Here is a 19,905-nt window from a genome sequence, read left to right as displayed (position 1 = left end):
TTATTCTGCTTAGTGTGTTGATAACGCCCATCAGGCTGCCCTGTCGAAACCAAGACAGATTTTATTGACAAAGAGTATTCAGAAAGAAAATAATTTTTCAGTAACTTGTATTACAACCTTTACCCCTCGGGCTTACATGTTTAAGAGTACCATTCTTAAATATTGGCACATTTTGACCTCAGACCCAGCTCTCATTCAATATTTCAAAGATCCACCCCTTTTTGTTTTTAAAAGAGGGCCAAACCTACAAAATAAATTGGTTAGAGCCAATATATTACCAAGTCATAGACAGACACTTTTGGCTCCCCTCAAACATGGAAATTACCCTTGTGGTAACTGTGCTCAGTGCCACAATACGTGGAAAACAAACACTTTCACACATCCTAGAACAGGGAATTCTTTTCCAGTAAGAGGGGCTATCACATGTAACACTAAAAATGTTATATATATGCTTAAATGCACATGTGATATGATCTATATTGGTAAAACTATTCGCCCTCTGAAGCAAAGAATCAGCGAACACAAAAGTTCAATAAGACTAAATGATATGAATTATTCTGTTGCTCGCCACTTTAATAACCACTCACATTCTCTATCCTCCCTCAGGTTTCAGGGAATAGAACAGGTTACTTCTCAGAGAGGGGGTGATGTAGACAGGCGACTATGTCAGAGAGAGCTATATTGGATCTATATGTTAGAAGCTCTACAACCACTGGGCCTTAATGAGGATTTTGATATGAGTGTGTTTCTTTAATCTCATTACTATAGACTATTCCATGTTTTATGATGGCCATAGCCTGATATTTACATGGAATAGGGTGTTGATGTAGTGTAATAACATTTTTGGTAAAAAAAATTTATTTTGAAATCTTGATGTAATTCATGTGTTTTGTTTTCAGTAGACCCTGTGCCTAAGGCTATATTTGATATAGGCTATGTTGAACTACATTTCCCATGTTCCCTATCCCTGTAGCCTTAGCCATGTTAACACAGGTGTCTGGCATTATGCAATCAGGAGAGGTGATTGACAAGGGCTTTTTTGTATGGCCACATTCACTCTGTTTGTATGCCTGAAGAAGGTCGCAAGACCGAAAGCTTGCTAATAAATTGATCTTGCACAGTGTTTGAGTGTGTGGCTGCTGTATTTTTACAATTTTCCATGATGATTTAATGTAGCAGCACCTCTCTGCAAGACTTTTTTGACGGATGAGCGGTGGTTCTTTTCTATTTTTTCTATGTAATACTAAAAAAAGTTTATTTGTTACCATAAGTTAATGTATTAACTAACCTTAGCTAACCGTGAACATTAACATTTAATAATCTTTGTGAATGTTAGTTAATAAAATACAATTGTTCATTGTTTGTATGGCTGGGTAAAAATATATATTAGTATATAGTCTCGATTTTAATCGATTCTCATTTTTATGAACCAAGAAAATCTGTTTTCAGTTGATGAATTAACAGAACTTTGTAGCGCGCCTTCCATCCAATAAATCGCACTAAGCGTTGTGCTTTGTTACTTTAGATATGAAACAAAGTTTCTGATTTAAAATTCTGTCCTTTTTATTATGAAATTCAAACAATAAATACCGTTTTGCTGCTCTTTAATGTGGCGTGACAGATTCATAGAGCGCCTCAGTTCAAGTGAAGCGGGTGATTGCTCAATCACTTTCAACCTCGGGAAGACGGAACTTGAGAACAATATGTGGTGTAACATTACCTCAGAAAAGCCATTCAATGACCATAAACTCAATAGTTAGCAAAACTAGTTTTTTTTTGTTTTTTTTTCTGTTTTGTCTTATTATTTAAATAATTTTAAGTCATCTTGCAGTTTTTTGGAAGCATGATGAGGCCCTCTAATTAACTGTCACCTTTCCCTATTTTCTCTTTAAACAGAACGATGCTGAGAGTCTGGCCTCAGGATGTTGGAATTGGGCACGTGTTCGGTCAGCGCTCAGACCCTCTCTGACCGTAATGCCCTGGCAGTCCCGTCTTTCGGTCAGGGCATGTGTGGTGGGAGCTCACCCCCGCGATGTTTCCTCCTCCAGCCCAAGGACCCGGAGAGCTGGCTCAAGCACCGGGGAACCCTGGAAGATGGCTCCCTCTCCTGTTCTCTCCTGGAGCCCCAGAGACTGTCTGACAGTTTCCTGTACCATGCATCTAGTTTCGATACACTTTACGTCCCCCACGCCCACCCGATGTGTCTGGCACCATCCTCCCTGGATCTGGGGGGGTCATGCGAGGGGGCGGCCGCGTTGGGTCTGGACCCCGACATGCCCGTCAGCCCGAATATCATTAACAGGCGCAGGGGGGGACTTATTGAACAACGGGACATCATTAAAGCACATCAGGCACACAAGATCCAGAGCACCCCACAGGCCCGGCGCAAGGAATGGGAGTAAGTAGCACGTGCATACACACAGCATGCAATTTAATAAGCTCTTCGCACACTTTGTAGAATTTTTTTTATTGATAGGCTTTTATTGGTCACACCCAGAGATGAAAATTCCATGTTTTACTCACACTCATGTCATTCAAACCGGTAAAAATAATAATTTTTTAATAATGTTCTGGTTCCGCTGTTTTTGGCTTTTCAATGAAGATGCTTCATTTAAGCTTCAAAAAGCACCATCAAATTATAATAAAAGTGGTCCAAATGAGTGGTGCTCTATGTTCCAAGTCTTCTGAAGTCATGAGGTGATGAACAGACCAAAATGTAGGATGTTATTATTAACTTAAAAGTGTGTTCATTAGAGAAATAGCAATGTCTGATTTACCAACAAGTTGTCGTTTTGGAGCTTGAAAGCTTCAGTTGCCATTGATTCATTGATGCATGGTAAAATATTAACATTTTACCTTTTGTGTTCCATGGAAGAAAGAAACTCATATGGGTTTGAAACCACATGAGGGTAAATAAAAAACGAGTTTAAGATTATTCATTTTTGGGAGAATTCCTTTAAGATAGCTATAACCATAAATAGACAATATCTGCCAGTCTCATACTGGTGTTGTGGCATTGTGGAGTAACAGTTTAATTCTGTGCCATCATTGATATCTAGTGTTTGAATTCAGGTGATTACATGCTAAGAATGGGCCTCTTATGATGCAAAGCCTTGTTTCCATGCATCATACAGGCTGATATATCGACATGTATTTAACCCCTCTTTTTTTTAAACCTTACTTTTAAATGGTAGTGTATCACAGTTATCACAAAAATATTAAGCAGCATAACTGTTGTTCACATTGATAATGATAAGAAATGTTTCTTGACCACCGAATCAGCATATTAAAATGATTTCCGAAGGATCATGCGACACTGAGGACTGAAACTAAATCTGCTGAAAAGCATCACATGAATAAATTACATTTTTAAATATATTAAAATAGAAAACACTTATTTTAAATAGTTATTATTGTTTTTACTGTATTTTTATGCAAATAAATGCAGCCTGTGTGAGCATAAGAAACTTATTTTAAAACATTTAAAAACTCTTACCAACCCCACACTTTTGAATTGTAGTGGATGTCAGTAATACAGTATATCAGTCATAAATAAACCGGTTCTCCAAAAATCAGCATCAGTTATTGAAACATGTCAGTCGACTACTTTCACAGTGTAGGTCAGATTATCATGATTAGATTCTATACAGTATATTTCGGGTTACAAGCCAATATGGAGGGAAACATGGGATTCCACATTCATTGTGTTCCATTGTTTATCCATATTAAACAGTTGGCTTTGTGTGCTTTTGAGGGCTAGTCTTTATCCTCTGCTTTTTTCATTAGGACGGTGTGGGTTTTACAGTTGTTAAACCAGGAGAAAAGGGGGCTGAAAGGAACACTCTGAGCTTACTTGTTATCGCTGCTTTATATAGTACATGTCATAACACTGGGAAATTATAGGTGTGTTGCATCAAGAAAGATTTTCAGTAGAGTCATTTGAGTGAAAAGACTGTACGAGCAGAATAGAAAAGACTTTCTCTGTAAAGAAGTAACAGTCTCGCAATGGCTACTTTTCATCTCATAATAATCCATACGAGATATTCTTTATAAAAAAAGTTATTTTATAGTCTAAAGTTATAGTTTATAGTTATTCTATAATCTCTTATTTTATAGACTTTACGTTATAAAGTCTCTCTATTTAACCCTTTAAGTGGCAAACTTAGGAACAAAAACTGCATTAAAAATATTTCTTTGCATTTCTTTTCATTATGAGCTTTTATCAAATAGTTCAGATGTTCATTAATTGGTGAAGTACTTTTTTTGTATTATAATCAATCACTTTATTTGGGGTAAATCAGACCTGCTACCAGTATAATGCAAAATAAAAGACTTCTGTATACCTTAGTATACCAAAATATTGAATGTAAAGTTATGTAGAACATGTTTAGACTTGAATTTGAACATGATACACACAGTTCCTGTAAAAATACAAAAAATAAGTGCATGATTTTAAGGGATAGTTCACCCAAAAATGACAATTCTGTCATCCTTTACTCACCCTCAAGTTGTTCCAAACCTTTTCTGCTGAATGCAAAAGAAGATATTTAGAAGAATATGGGTAATAATTATATGCAAGTCAATGGGGCCCATCAACGGTTCTAAAATATATGACTAAATATAAATATAAAAAATATATATTTTTAGTTCCGTTCAGCCCACAGAAAATGCTTACATTTGAAAGATTAACAATTACGCTAGATCAGGGGTGAGCAACCAATATGACATGGAAGTGCCATTTTAAAGTTTTCTTGGTAATCACTGTCTCATAAATTAATTTTATTATACTATATAGAAGTAAGAAGTACTATTACAAAGCATTATTTAGAGGGCAAAAAAACAATAGAAGCAGACCAAAGTACATCACCACTGCAGCACTTCCATGTGTTTGAGTGACTAAAGAGAGTGTGCCAAGAGAAAGAGAGAGCAGTGCTAGGATATTGCATTTCTGAAATGATTACCTCTCATTTAGCTTTAAACACATTATGAGGGGCTATAATGACCCTAACACCCCTGAGACACGCTTACCACTCTCACAGGCTCCAGATACACTCGATCCCGCTGAGCTGGGCAGCACATACTGTATATCAGCTACACTTCTTTGTTCCCTGGACCTTTCTTAACTTAAATACACCCTAGCGCTGCTGATGCTGATGTACTGTGGGACTAAATATTTAAACAGAGTTGGGAATGTGTCTAAAAGGCATTTTATTAGATAGGATGGTGGAGATAAGAGGAAATATCAGAGTGTAATTTAGAAAGGGATTACAGCATTTGATTTGTGTAAATGAATGAAGTGCTAATGTACTGTTCCCGCAGAATAGAGTATGTGTGGGTTTACCTAGATGTACTTTGTATATGATATGTCCTTATTTAGGCTAGGTAAACATGCACCTAGCCTAATTTGATTATGAATCAAATCTCTTTGACAAAGTAATCTGTTGACCTGATAAGACAGCATAGCACTGTACACACACACTGTGCACAGAGAGCTGTTATTGAGGCAGTTTGTCACAACGAACTGCATTTCTTTGCAGGGGAATAATGGCTTATTTTATTATTGTACTATTCTTTCAGGGGTGGGGGCCCATGGCTTTTTGTAGTCAAGACTGTCTATACATAATAATATTGATACATATTTTTGACTATCCACCGACCTTAGTTAAGTTTTATGTTTTTCTTCTATACAGTACATGGCTAGAATTTTACATTTAGGGGAATATTTTTTTCTACCAATGCAGAGACTTAACCTGAAGCTGTTCATGAGTACAGGGTTTCTCATCCATCTAGCCCTGATGGACAATTAAGACTTTTCAGCTGTGAGTTTGCTTTGAGGGAGAGAAGAAAATGAATGGTCCACGCGGGAGGCTATAAATTCTGGCCTGGACTCGACTGAAAATGCAGTTTGTAAGAGAGACTGCTGCAGATAATCTTTTTCTGGCAATATAATAGAGTGACTTTTATATGCAGTATAGTTTAGCCTCAGATGTTATGCCCACGGGCCGATGAATATAGCACATAAAATGGGAAATACTTTGGGAGTTTCAAAGTAATCATCTGATTGGTTGAATTCTCTATGATTTCTGTGAGATGTGTGTCTCGCGTTCTTAACGGTCCACATGGAAACAAAGCTGTTGTGATGCCAAACCCCCTTATGGAAGAAGAAAGCCATTGTGTTTACAACTGTGACAATGAGCTTCAAAAGAATGTGAAGTTCACACCATCATTGTTGCGACATTGTTGCAGTAAACTTGCACAACATTCTTGAATGAATTGCACGCTGATCTGTTATTGTGGGGACATTGACTTCTACGCGACTATTGACTTTTTTTTTGGAACTTCATGTGGTTCCAAAGCCATAAGACCTTCGTTCATCTTTGGAACACAAATGAAGATATTTTTGATGAAATCCGAGAGCTTTCTGTCCCTCCACAGACAGCTACGCAACTGAAACTTTGACGCTTTGAAAGGCTCATAAAGAGATTGTAAAACTAATCCATATGAATTGAGCGGTTTAGTCCAAATTTTCTGAAAAGACTCGATCGCTTTATACGATGAACAGATTGAATTTAGGCTTTTATTCACATATAAACATTGATCAGCGAACATAAACAGAAGCTCAACCGAACCTGCTCATCGCACGAGAACAAACCTCTTGCGGAATTTCAAACGTGCTGCTTAAATGCTTGAAATAGCAAGAATGAGTCTGAAATATGGTCAGGATATGTCGAAATGATTCTTTTAACCTTTTGCATGATATAGATGAGCAACATCTACTCTCACCTATGGTCATGAGCTTTGGGTCATGACCGAAAGGACAAGATCCCGGATACAGGCGGCCGAAATGACCTTTCTCCGCAGGGTGGCTGGGCGATCCCTTAGAGATAGGGTGAGAAGCTCGGTCACTCGGGAGGAGCTCAGAGTAGAGCCGCTGCTCCTCCACATCGAGAGGGGTCAGCTGAGGTGGCTCGGGCATCTGTTTCGGATGCCTCCTGGACGCCTTCCCGGGGAGGTGTTCCGGCACGTCCCACTGGGAGGAGACCCCGGGGAAGACCTAGGACACGCTGGAGAGACTATGTCTCCCGGCTGGCCTGGGAACGCCTCGGTGTCCCCCCGGAAGAGCTGGAGGAAGTGTCCAGGGAGAGGGAAGTCTGGGCATCTCTGCTTAGACTGCTGCCCCCGCGACCCGGCCCCGGATAAGCGGAAGAAGATGGATGGATGGATAGATGAGCAACATTATGTTTTGTAATCTGTTTACATCCATCTAGGAAGCCTGTCATGGTAGCATTTCAACGTGACTACTGTAAGGTTACATATGAGTCATAGCATTCGGAAAACATACGCTTTTGTCCTCCTTGAGCCCATATGTAAAAGAGCCTATGCTTTTTCTGTCAACAAACAGACACATTTCTTTATAGAGGAAAAGGTTCCTTGTCCTTGTTCTCCAGACAATGGAAAGGCACATGCTATTTTTGTTCTTTTCAGCCCTTAACATTAAGATGTTGAAGAGAACATTTTCTTTCTTATATTTGGTCCAAATTGTTCAGACAGACATTTAAGTGAACTAACACTGTGTTGCATGACTGTTGTGTGTGTGTGTGTGTGTGTGTGTGTGTGTGTGTGTGTGTGTGTGTGTGTGTGTGTGTGTGTGAATGTACTATGTGACTGTGTGGGAGTTTCTGTCCAGTTAAGTAGCAGACAGGAAAAATACAGAGCCTGGGGAAAAAAATTTGCTGTCACAACACAAGCATACGACATCATGTGTCATTTCACACACATGCAGAGACAATTGGGCTTCGTAATATGTCTTGCGCTGGGCTATTATCGCCAGTGTCTCTACAGATGCCTAATGGTTTGTTGCTGCTCGCCTGGGTTGCGTGATTAAGCACTGTCAGGATAATTCAGCTCATGATGGTAGACAATAGCGCCGGTGCAGTCAAGAGTGACACAATGTTTTCATCTCCCATCTGACTATACTGTATTCAAAGAGGCACAGGTCATAGCATCGCCATGGAAACCTCATCGCTGATTGCGCCAAAATCAAAACTCTCGAAAAGTGGATGGAGCAGATCCTCAAGCCACCATCCCCATTGCCTCCTTTCAAGATCTAATTAAACCTCTCACTCAAACTGATCTTTAGCCCTCATTCTGTGAAACATGGGAGGCTTTTAACACACTTTACCCAGGCCTTTTCACGCAAGCGTGCAACGTGTAAGCTTGTTGCCTGGCATTCTTGAAGAAGCATAATGATTCCACCATTTAATGTCACTGTATGGTCCTCAAATAGAAATGCATAGGTATTATTATATTTAGTAGTAGTAATAATAATAATAATATTTATTGTCTGTAGATAATAGGCAGGTCTGATGTCACAGAAATTGATTTGACCCTTAGTTTTTGGAGGATTCTATTCTATTCTATTCTATTCTATTCTACAAAGCACTTGTCTTATGTATGGTCTTGGGATGCGGGAGCCTATCCCAGCATTTCAGGCTGTAGGCAGGGAAACACCCTGGATGAATGGCACCCTGGCTAGCCCATCACTTTTTATTTTGTTTTATTTTGTCAAAAAACATGAAGCTGATGCATTGACATATATTTTTTTTGGTGGTTAATGTGAGGAATGTTCCACATATGCCACCTCATGGAAGTCTGGAGAAAGAAAAAAAATGTAGGCGTCCTAGAAAATATGTTTTTGTTTTTGTCTAGAGGGGTTGTGTTACATCATTAACGGTCAGAGTATCATTCTTAAAATTAATTTAAGGCATGCATTTGTTGCAGTTCATTTAAAAGGTTATGAGTCACAGGCATTTTTTTTTTACTAGCCAAAGCCAATTTTTACTCACATTTGGTGTTCAACAGGGGTTAATTTTGGACCCTCTGCTCAAGACGTCACTGGAAGGGAGACACATTGTAAGATAATGAGAGCTGCTCTTAAACAGGGTGGGCAGAAGCTGCCGTGAGAGGAGAACAGTGTAGAACAGAGACCAGATGACAGACAGGCCTATATTTAGAATACATACATGAAACAGAAAGAGGTACTCGCACATACGCACAGATACACACACAAGTAAATATACAGTACACAAATTACAATGCATTTTTACCTTTTCATTAAGACATAATTTATTAAGTCAATTTCCCTATTGTGATTATTATCTGGTCCCCTTTAGGTTTTATTTTTAATATTGTTGTGAGGACATTTGCTGACCCAGATGCACTCACAATCATTTATGAAAAACACACAAACGAGCTTAGAGACATTCGTGACAAACACTCAAAGATGCACTCACAAACGTTGATAAAAACACACACACATTGACTCTGTATTGCCCTTAGCCTGTGTGATCTTCCAATAGGAGTCAGGGTCGTTCATCCAGGTGGAAGACAGGTGTTCTCTACCGTGGCCCTGTGGCTGTGATGTGTTGAATGGATTGGCTCTTGGCGCTCTGCTGTCTCCATCTTTCAGCATCATTCTGTGCTCTGACCAAAAGCAGAAATGCGGCGGAGCTTGTGTAGACATCTAGATGTTGGGTGGAATATTGTGTCTCAGATGTCCACAATACACAGTGACAACAGTGCATGATACGGATGTAGTCGATGTATCAGGAATATTGGGAATGATTGACATGTTCATTGTCATAATACCAGTTTCACTTTCTTTTCTGTTTATACATTGTTTTGAAGCAGGAGTTCTCCAATTGATTGTTTCGATTTTGATATATCTTTTAATATACACTACCATTCAAAAGTTTAAGGTCAGCAAGTTTTTTGTTGTTGAAAGGAATTAATACTTTTTATTCAGCAAGGATGCATTAAATTGATCAGACTTTTATAATAAAAAGAATTGTATATTGTTACAAAAGTTATTTAATTTCTATTCTTCAAAGATACCTGGAAAAACGTATCACGGTTACCACAAAAATATATACACATTTTTTTCAACTTTGATAATAAAGAAATGTTTCTTGGGCAGCAAATCAGCATATTAGAATGATTTCTGCATGTATCATCACAGGAATAAATTACAATTTAAAATATAAAAAATAGTTCTTCGAATATTTTACAATATTACTGCTTTTTACTATATATTTGAAACCGCAATATACAGGTGAACATAAGAGACTTTTTTCAAAAACATAAAAAAAATATCTTACCAGCCTCAAACTTTTGAACAGGGTAATATTACCTAAAAGAATAAATACAGGGGGAAAACTATTTAAACAGGTATGGAGGTTTATATTGCGATGCTAACGGTGTTTTTTTGTCTCCAAGGGACATTTAAGACGCATTTGAGAGCATTTTTACCTTAAGTTGTTCTGTTCAGCCTATAAATGTTTTGCTCTCAACAACCAGCAGAGTTTAAATGTCAGACTTGTTTGTCAAAGCTGAATAATTTATGTTGACATGTTGAAAAGGCCTATTCATCAGCCTGATCTGATGTGTTTGTCAGTCACAAAAGGAGGAGAGGCAGAAATGAAGAATGATGCGTCTAGATGCATGAGCACAATCTCTTATTTGTCAATGTGTTTTTTTAAATGCACCAAGCCACAGTAAAAAATGAGGTCCCACTTTATATTACCTGGCTTTAAGTACTATGTACTTACATCGAAAAATAAATACAATGTACTTATTGTGTTCATGTTGTATTGTAAAACACTTTTGCTGCTATTGAGATGTGACACTGGTAAGGATAGGGGACAGGTGTGGTGGTATGGGTAGGTATAAGGGTGGGTTAAGGTGTAAGGGAAGGGTCAACTAATTTATGTAATTACATTTGTAATTACACAAATTAATTACAGCTGTAATTACATGCTGGTATTTTTAAAATATAAGTACAATGTAAAAACATGTATGTATGTACACAATAAGTCCATTGTATCAAATTATTAATTTCAATGTAAGTACATAGTACTTAAAGCCATTTAATATAAAGTGGGACCAAAAATGATTTCTCGTCATCTAGTCAATAATTCTGAAATAAGCTGAACTAAATATTTTGCTTTTGTTTACCTGCTATTTTAAAAGTTTGTGGGAATTCTAACAACAACTTTAAAGTAATACATGTAATGTGTCTTGATGCAGCATTTCTGTTATAGTCAGAAGTTGAACCAGCAAGCATGATAGGTTATTGCACTGTGTTTTGGTCACTTAAAAATGGCTTTGTTAGTCAGTCCAGTGAGATAAATCAACTTAGGGTGTATTCACACCAGGAAAGTCCGATAGTTCACTTGCTTTGGTCCGGACCAAATAATTTTTTTTTTTTTTTTTTTTTGGTACGGTTCGCTTTCACACTGCTCTTTTTGCAAGTGAACCAAAATTTGTAAACAAAACCACACGTGTGCTAAGGTCGTCCATTCATTGGACAAGGATTCTCAAGTAAGGAAATCAGGAAGTGCAAAAAAGGCTTAACGTAAATTAACGCAGCATCATCCTTGTATTGTAACTATCGTTACATTATATGAACTGCAAATGCTTTTTTTTTTGCATCTATGCGCGATTAGACTAAAGAGAACGCTCTGTATGTGAATGTCCTGATGCACACACTCATTCATTCATTCCATTCCAATGATGCACACACGACGCGCAGAAAGACGCGCAACAGATGTAATGTAGTAGGCTACAACAGATCACTTTCCCATAACGCAACTCCGACTACGGAAGCCTGTTAACTCAAAGGCGCAGTGCTTTCTTGCAATTGGGTCGGTTCATGTTCACACCGTAAACGAACCGTACCAGAGTTCGTTTGGAACCGTACCGAGACCACCTCTTCAGCTTGGTCTCGGTTCGGTTGTTTGGTCGCACCCGAGTTCGATTGCTGTATTCACACCTGCCCAAAAGGTCCGCACCAAGGGGGGAAACGAACTAGAGTTCGATTTAATCGAACCAAACAAGGCAGGTGTGAATACACCCTATGTAACGTGTATGTTCTGTTTTGGTTTCGTTTTCATTCTCTTCCCTGTTCGGTTTAGCCTGAGTTCTGTACCCTAGTTAGTTTCCTTGGTTATTAATTAATCCCACACCTGTTCCTAGTTATGTTAATTAGTTCTCCCTGTGTTCTGTCTGTTCATTGTCTGGTATAATGTATGTTTGCGGCTGTGTTATACGTGGTTGTGATTATCTTTCTCCGAAGTTTTCCTGTGTCAGTTGGATATAATTATTAAAGACTGTTTGTTTTTTTAATCTCGATCATCATGTGCTTCACTACAGCCACCCACACGTTACACGTAATCATTAAGCAACAATATTTGTTTTGAAAATTTAAATTGATTTTCAGGGGCATTGTTAACATAACAAGGGCATATTCTTTTCAAACCGTGTAAAAAAAAAAATCCACAAACACAGTGTCCATTAATGTCAAGTACTTCAATTGAATCAGTTAACTGAAAAAAACAAGACACGCTCTACTAGAAATGCACTTTAAATAATTGTTTGGTCTCTCTGTCCTAACATACACCAAACTCCATGACTAGATTGGCCTAATATCATGAAATAGGAATACCATTAAATGCATTTTTGTCCCAAGCCCTGGTTCATCTCTGACCCTAGTTCAGTCCCATTTGCCCTTTTCCCAGAAGGTATTGGGGGATTCATAATTATGGTTGCCGTGTTTGCAATGTTGTTGACTCTTTACAGGATGCGTTTGCGTTTAAATAGCAAATGTCTAATCCTGTGTTGTGTTTTAGTATTGTGTGTTTTGTCTCATGAGTGTTCATGTGTCAGTAGTTTTAACAAAAGCAGCATTTTGAGTTCCATGTACATTTCTTATAGAAAACATTAACTAACTCGCATATTAATTTTTTTTTAAATCATTGAAATAAAGTTACTTTTCATAGAACTTTATAGTAGTATAAAATAAAAACAAATGTTTACTTAGTAACTTAGTTACTTAAAATATAAGTAATTGGTTAATTATAGACTAAATGAGTTGCCTCTTTTTTTACATGAACACCTCTCTTTTTTTAATAGATTTAGGTTGATGGGGAGGGACCAGAACATGTCATGTTGATGCATTACTTTTGAAGGAGTTACTTTTGAATGTATTGATCTAGATCTGTCTGTGGTCTGGAGAGAGGAAATAAATGGAAAAATGACTAAAGGTTTCTGTCAGAAAATGTAATTGGTTGCTAAAGTAAATGATATTGGAAGAATGATCTAATCATTGTGTGCGGGGCCTGAGTTATATGTAGAGTATTTTGTTGAATGTTCTTGAGGAAGAACATTGTAGCCGGAGCTACTTCTCTGTGTTTATGTCTATGATGAGTCATGCAGGTACTGGGCTACTCCACAGAGGTTTTAGTCCCGCCCGGTCTAAAATAGTCCTAAAATAAACACTTCTTATAGGCGTACTGTAGTGATTCAAGATATGACAAAAACACGGTTTGGAAGATCGATTCATGATGTGCTCACTCACTATATCAATTTTGAACAAAAAAAGTTACATAGTGTACCTTTAAAGGGGTCATGAACTGGCTTTTAAAAATTTTTTATATTGTTGTCTGAGGTCAACTTATGACGTTCGCTTGGTTTTTACATTCAAAAACATCAAAATGAAAGGTTCTCTAAGCGATCCTGGGTGACGTCACTTCTTGTTGACGTTCAAACTATTGTCAAACAAAACGGAGGCTAGCTAGACCCTCCCTCCTCCTCATCTGCACACTAACCCCCAAACCCTTCTTGTCGGTCATTGGCTGGAACAGTTTGTTATGTTTCGTGGAGCGGGTCGCCACAGTTTGTTCCCTTATCGAGTCGGTCTCTCGACATTACGTATGGGGAAATCCATTTTCCTCGAATCATGAAGTCTGATAGAATAACTCTTTTGCTTGCAAATAGCCAATGGCGGTCCCGCCATCACCTGATTGGCTGACACTGCTCAATATAGGTGACGGCGGGCGCCAAAAACCTCAGAATCTTTTTTCTTTACTCGAGTCTGTTTTCACCGTTGATGTACGCATTCAGAGCGGAGTATATTAAGGAGTTTTAATTCCCCTCTCGCGTTCCGGTGGATTATATTATGTCTCTTTGTCGCCCGTGTGGTGGACCCATTGAATCCCCGGACGCACACAACTTGTGTGCTGTGCCTGGGTCGGGACCACGCAGAGGCGGCACTCGAGGGATCGGGATGTCCCGCCTGTGAGGAGCTTCCCATCAGATCCTTCGTGCAAGGCTGGCCGTTACACGTAGCGACGACCTTGTGTCTCCTGCCTCTCCCCAGTCTGCCGCCTTCGAGCCGCGGACCGGGAGACAGCAGAGATCTCCATTCGCGGGTTCTGTTGAGGCGCTGACGTCGGCCCAAGGTCCACGCCATCCTCACGTGGCAGAGCCCGTGAGTTACTCTTGAGGCCATTTACCGCCCTCTTGAGGAAGCACGGGAATTATCTCGTTCGGTTACGACGATGACGACGCCAATGGTCCGAGTCTCCGTCTGAAGGCGCCCTCGCCTCTTTGGATGCGGAGCTTATGGCCATTCTCACTTACCCCTTTTCCACCAAAAAAGAACTGGTTCGGAACTGGTGCTGGTTCAAAGTTGGTTCGGAGTTGGTTCAACTAGCGAACCTTCTCAGAACCTGTTTGTTTTTCCACTGACGAGCGCCCAGCGAACGACGTCGTTACGTCACCGTGTACGTCGCCATACATCTTAGCTAGAAACGCTTGCAAGTACAACATTACTTTGGGATTATCTCTAACTCGTGAACCAAGAAGGCTTTAAAAACAATTGAAATATGTAAGTCTTTTAATCTTTTCCTTTGATATGTAATCTTTTCTGATTAGTTATGTACCCCTGTCTTGTCTTTTTTTTCTTCCCATTTATTTGTTCTATATTGTGACTGTTTTCTTCTTTGCTTACAGCTTATGTTTTTAATAAAAAAAATAATAAAAAAAAAACTAGAAACGCTTGCGCCAACTTCAAGCATAACAATTACAATGGTGGATTACATTGTGTTTCTGCAAATATTTCTCCTGGCTTTGCGATCCTATATAATGGTCAGAAAAGATGCTTAGAACACATCTAAACCCGTCCCCAGCCCCCGCCGTAAGCATGACGTGGTAAAAGAATGGTTCTAGTCCAGCAAAGAGTTGGTGCCGCTTTGGAACCAGTTTTCCTGGCCGAGAACCGGTTTTTTGGCTGTCGAAACACAAAGAACTGGTTCGCGCGCAGGCACCGGCTCCGAACCGGCTCTCAAAATGCTTTGGTGGAAAAGGGGTAACTGAGGCGGTGGCAGATATGGTGCTGGAGTGGACAGCGCCCAAGGAGCTGCCGTCGGAAAGGTGGCCTCGGCGCGGGCCGTAAAGCTGAAGCGAGAGGCAGTTCAGGAAGTCGCTAAAAAAAAAAAAAAAAAACAGCGCTCCTGATGTGCGTGTCAGGGAGGAAAGAGCGCGGGACGTGTTCGTCGGACCGGTGCGAAGAGGGCGTGTTCCCGCCCAGAGTTCGACGAGAATGTGTTGTTTCTGAAACCGCTGTGTTCTGTTTCAATAACAAGGTACATTACATGTCTCAGCAAAAGAGCTTCTCTCCCCAACATTATTACCCGCCTCATAGACGGGAGACGCATCGCAGAGCGGAAGCTCGGGGAAACCCGAGGAGATGGCTATCTATGTCCCCGTGCATGATGCCGCGGACGAGCTATACCATTTCATATAGCAGTCAATGCTTTCCCGGTGGCTGGCGCCCAGCCCCCGCCGCAGCATTCATTGCCCTGTATGGCGATTCTGATTACTACACAGTGTGTATTCACAGTTGTTGCGCGATGCAACTGACGCTGTGTTACGTACACACCACACTGTTATGTGTAAGGATTTATGCCATTATATATTGCCCTGTGTCCTTCAGTGCAATGGCTATTCTGATTACTGCAAGTACGTGTTCACAGTTGGTGCGCGATGCAACTGACGCTGTGTTACGTACACACCTCACTGTTATGTGTAAGGATTTATGCCATTATATATTGCCCTGTGTCCTTCAGTGCAATGGCTATTCTGATTACTACACCGTAAGTATTCACAGTTGTTGCGCGATGTAACTGACGCTGCGTTACGTACTCACTACACACTGTTGTGTGTAATGATTTATGCCATATATTGCCCTGTGTCCTTCAGTGCAATGGCTATTCTGGTTACTACGCAGTACGTATTCACAGTTGTTGTGCGATGCAACTGACGCTGTGTTACGTACTCACTACACACTGTTGTGTGTAATGATTTATGCCATATATTGCCCTGTATCCTTCAGTGCAATGGCTATTCTGGTTACTACGCAGTACGTATTCACAGTTGTTGCGCGATGCAACTGACACTGTGTTTATGTACACACTGCACACTATATGAATTTGCCGTTGTATATTGCCCTGTATCCTTCAGTGCAATGGCTATTCTAGTTACTACGCAGTACGTATTCACAGTTGTTGCGCGATGCAACTGACACTGTGTTTATGTACACACTGCACACTATATGAATTTGCCGTTGTATATTGCCCTGTATCCTTCAGTGGAATGGCTATTCTGATTACTACGCAGTACGTATTCACAGTTGTCGTGCGATGCAACTGACGCTGTACACACTGCACAGTAGCCGCGTTTCCATTACCCTTCAAATTGCGCAAATTGAAATTGCGAATTGAAATTACGCTCAATGGAAACACGTCAATTTCGCAAAAACTCCCATTTATCGCAAAAAAGTTTTTACGCTCGCATGAGGAGGTTTTTCAGGCAATTCGAAAAAGGAATATTTCGCAAAACTGCAATGGAAACAGTTTTTGCGCATTTACAGTCACCTGACTTAGAAGACGCGGTGTGTTTGGGGTCCGTCCGTGGTATACGCAAATAATAATGGGCTAATAATTATCATCATTATTATAACATTTATTAGGCTACATATTTAGAAGATGCTTTTATCCAAAAAAAGGAACAAAGCAATTCGTCAAATGTCATTCATAATGGTTAGACAAAATAAAATAGTAATAAATAATAAAATAAAACAATCATGCGCGCTTTCATGATCTCCGTGAAAAAAGTTAAAGCTTGAAATGTCCACTTTAAAACGAACAAATTCGAATCGAAAGCTAATACCTTCTGATTATGTAATCCGTATGAATGGTGCATTTCTCTCTAAAGGTGCATTCGCGCGGCGCGCCTCAGCGGAGATGGAGATGTTTTTAGCCGACACTAATTTAGAAAACAATAGTTTATTAATAAAATTAAAATGCCTCGTTATTCTTTCAGACACATTTATTATCATTAGCCTATAACTCACCTAAATCACCTTTCTGTAGGCTGGTTCCAGAGACATAGGCCTAAATATGGCTCTTCTCATTCAGCACTGCGGGAAAAATATAATTTTCAGGTTCTAATTTGGCCTTAGAAAACCATTAAAATCTAAAAAAAATTGTATTAAGTTGGGAATATTTTAAATGTTTAGTAAAGGGGCAAAAAGTCATAAACAAACATCTGAAATTTAGTCGATTTTTTTTTTTTTTCGCAGCATTTGTGTAGTACAGTTTAAATTTAAAAAAAAAAATTGGTGTTCAACTTTGCATTTAAAAAACAACAACCACCGTTCATTTTTCGTTTTGCAATACGGGTTAAATAAGGAAAAACGAATGGACACAAATGTACACTGACCGTTTGGACAGAGTTCTTTATTAAATTCATAAAAGAAACAATAGGCTACAGGAATACTGGATTCTAAACCTCAAAGAAATGCCACAATCAGACCTCGGAGCAGAAATGAGGGAGAAACACCCAGAAACTCCTTATGCCGTTCGCAGTATACGGGTCTTTCCCTGCCATTAATGCTTGGATAACACACCACGTCTCCTTCTATTAATAATAATGTCTAGTGTGGTGGTGCGGTGGCTGTGATATAGGGATATAGGCTATAAACCTACCCGTTGATGTTTAAATGACTTATCGCGAGAGGGGAAAAAGTCGCATAACATCAGTTAATGGAAACGCCGTCATTTCGCAATAGTTTTTTATCGACATTTAGAAAAAATCGCAAAAGTTTTGCGCAAATCTGTAATGGAAACGCGCCTACTGATATGTGTAATGATTTATGCCTCATATATTGCCCTGTGTCATTCAGTCCAAATGGCTATTCTGATTACTACGTATTCACAGTTCGTGCGCGATGCATCTGACGCTGTGTTACGTACACACCGCACTCTGTTATGTGTAATGTTTTATGCCATTATATATTGCCCTGTGTCATTCAGTGCAAATGGCTATCCTGATTACTACGCAGTGCGTATTCATAGTTGTTGTGCGATGCAACTAACGCTGTGTTTGTGCACACTACACACTGATATGTGTTATGATCTATGCCGTCATATTTTGCCCTATCCTTCAGTGCAAATGGCTATTCTGATCACTACGTATTCACAATTGTTGTACGATGCAACTGACGCTGTGTACACACAACGCACTGATATGTGTAACTATTACGCCGCTATATATTGCCCTGTACCCTTCAGTGCAACTGGCTACTCTTTTACTGTGTAGTCACAGTTGTTGCGCGATGCCACAGACGCTGTGTTATGTACATTGATATGTGTCTATGATTTATGCCGTTATATGTTGCCCTATATCCTCAGTGCAGCCGGCTATTCCGATTAACTACGTATTTACAGTCGATGTCGCTATGCCTCTGACGCTGTGTTTTTTGTAGACAAAAATGTAACTATGCTTGGGCATAGTCTCAGTCGTCGCTACGGCGACTTGCATTGCATCTGTGTAGATATTGAAGCGTTATGCTGCCCTTCAATGTAATGGACCATTGTGTACGCATATTCATGCAGTTTCGGTCGCTTCAGCAACTTGAGCTGCATTATACACACAGATGTTTAAAATGTGCACACTGATGTGTTATGCTGTTATGTTGCCCTCTATCATTCAGTGCAACAACCAGCTATCCTATCTAACTGCATATTCAGTTTTTTGCTACAGCGACTACACTGCACTTATGTACGTATAAGGACGCGTGTTGCTATTTTGTTGCTCTGTTTCTTTCAGTGCAAAACTAGCTATCTTAATCTACTGTGCATACTCACAGTTTCTGAATGTATGTACGTACACGGATGTGCAATTTACCATATGTTATGCTGTAATGCTGCCCCGTTTCCGTGCAGCTAGCCATCCTGATCGAACTGTACATCTCAGTTTCTGTCTCTACGCAGTTCTGTCGCTACGGCGACTTATGCTGCGTTATGTACATGCATGGATGCGCTACAGCGACCGATGCTGTTACGTACATGTGCTATGCTGTTATGTTGCCCCGTTTCCTTCAGTACAACTGGCTATTCTGTGCTAACTCGTCTACTCACAGTTGTAGCTACGGCTATGTGTTTGTTGTTTACTGAGGTGCTATGCTATTATGGGGCTATTATCTACTGCGTATATTCATCAGAGCCCAGGTGGTTGCAATTCCAGCATTTTGCCCGGATGAGGTCAGTGTTTCAGAGTCTCAGAAGTACGCTTGTGCCCCATGCGTGCCCTGCGTGCTTATGTGAACAGAACTAGCCAGTTTCGAACTTCAGAGCAGCTCTTCGTCTGCTACGCGGGTGCTAAGAGGCGGCGCGCTGTCGAAACGGAGGCTATCTCACTGGATAGTGGAGGCTGTGCACTGGGTGGCTTATGCTTCACGGGAAGCCGTTTCCCTATAGGGGTGCACGCCCACTCCACTAGGAGTTTGGCGTCATCATGGGCGTGGGCGAAAGGCATGTCTATTCAAGACATTTGTTTCGCGGCAGGTTGGTCGTCTCGTAATACCTTCGCGAGATTCTATAACTTGAATATCCCTTCATTCGCACCACATGTCTGTCAGTGCAGGGAGAGAAAGCTGAGCTGTCGTTGGACTAGGCTAGACTGCCCCGATGGCGCGCGCTCTAGCCACGGTTCGACTAGTCGTCA

General features: G+C 40.0%; 1 protein-coding gene across 1 annotated transcript in view; it reads left to right on the top strand.

Annotated features, from left to right (window-relative positions):
* The window catches only part of LOC130091634 (voltage-dependent R-type calcium channel subunit alpha-1E), a 194,875-nt gene that overhangs the window by 31,622 nt on the left and 143,348 nt on the right, over positions 1 to 19,905 (top strand). The window contains exon 2 of the mRNA XM_056259628.1: positions 1,897 to 2,398. Coding sequence (XP_056115603.1) covers positions 1,923 to 2,398 — 476 coding nt within the window. The 5' untranslated portion in view covers positions 1,897 to 1,922. The remainder of the gene's footprint in view (positions 1 to 1,896; positions 2,399 to 19,905) is intronic.

This window comes from Rhinichthys klamathensis, unplaced genomic scaffold (genome assembly GCF_029890125.1).
Source record: "Rhinichthys klamathensis goyatoka isolate OS25496 unplaced genomic scaffold, OSU_Roscu_1.1 h1tg000169l_1, whole genome shotgun sequence".
Taxonomy (NCBI): Eukaryota; Metazoa; Chordata; class Actinopteri; order Cypriniformes; family Leuciscidae; genus Rhinichthys; species Rhinichthys klamathensis.
The sequence above is the reverse complement of the archived record's forward strand: the minus strand, read 5'-3'. Positions and strand labels throughout refer to the sequence as shown.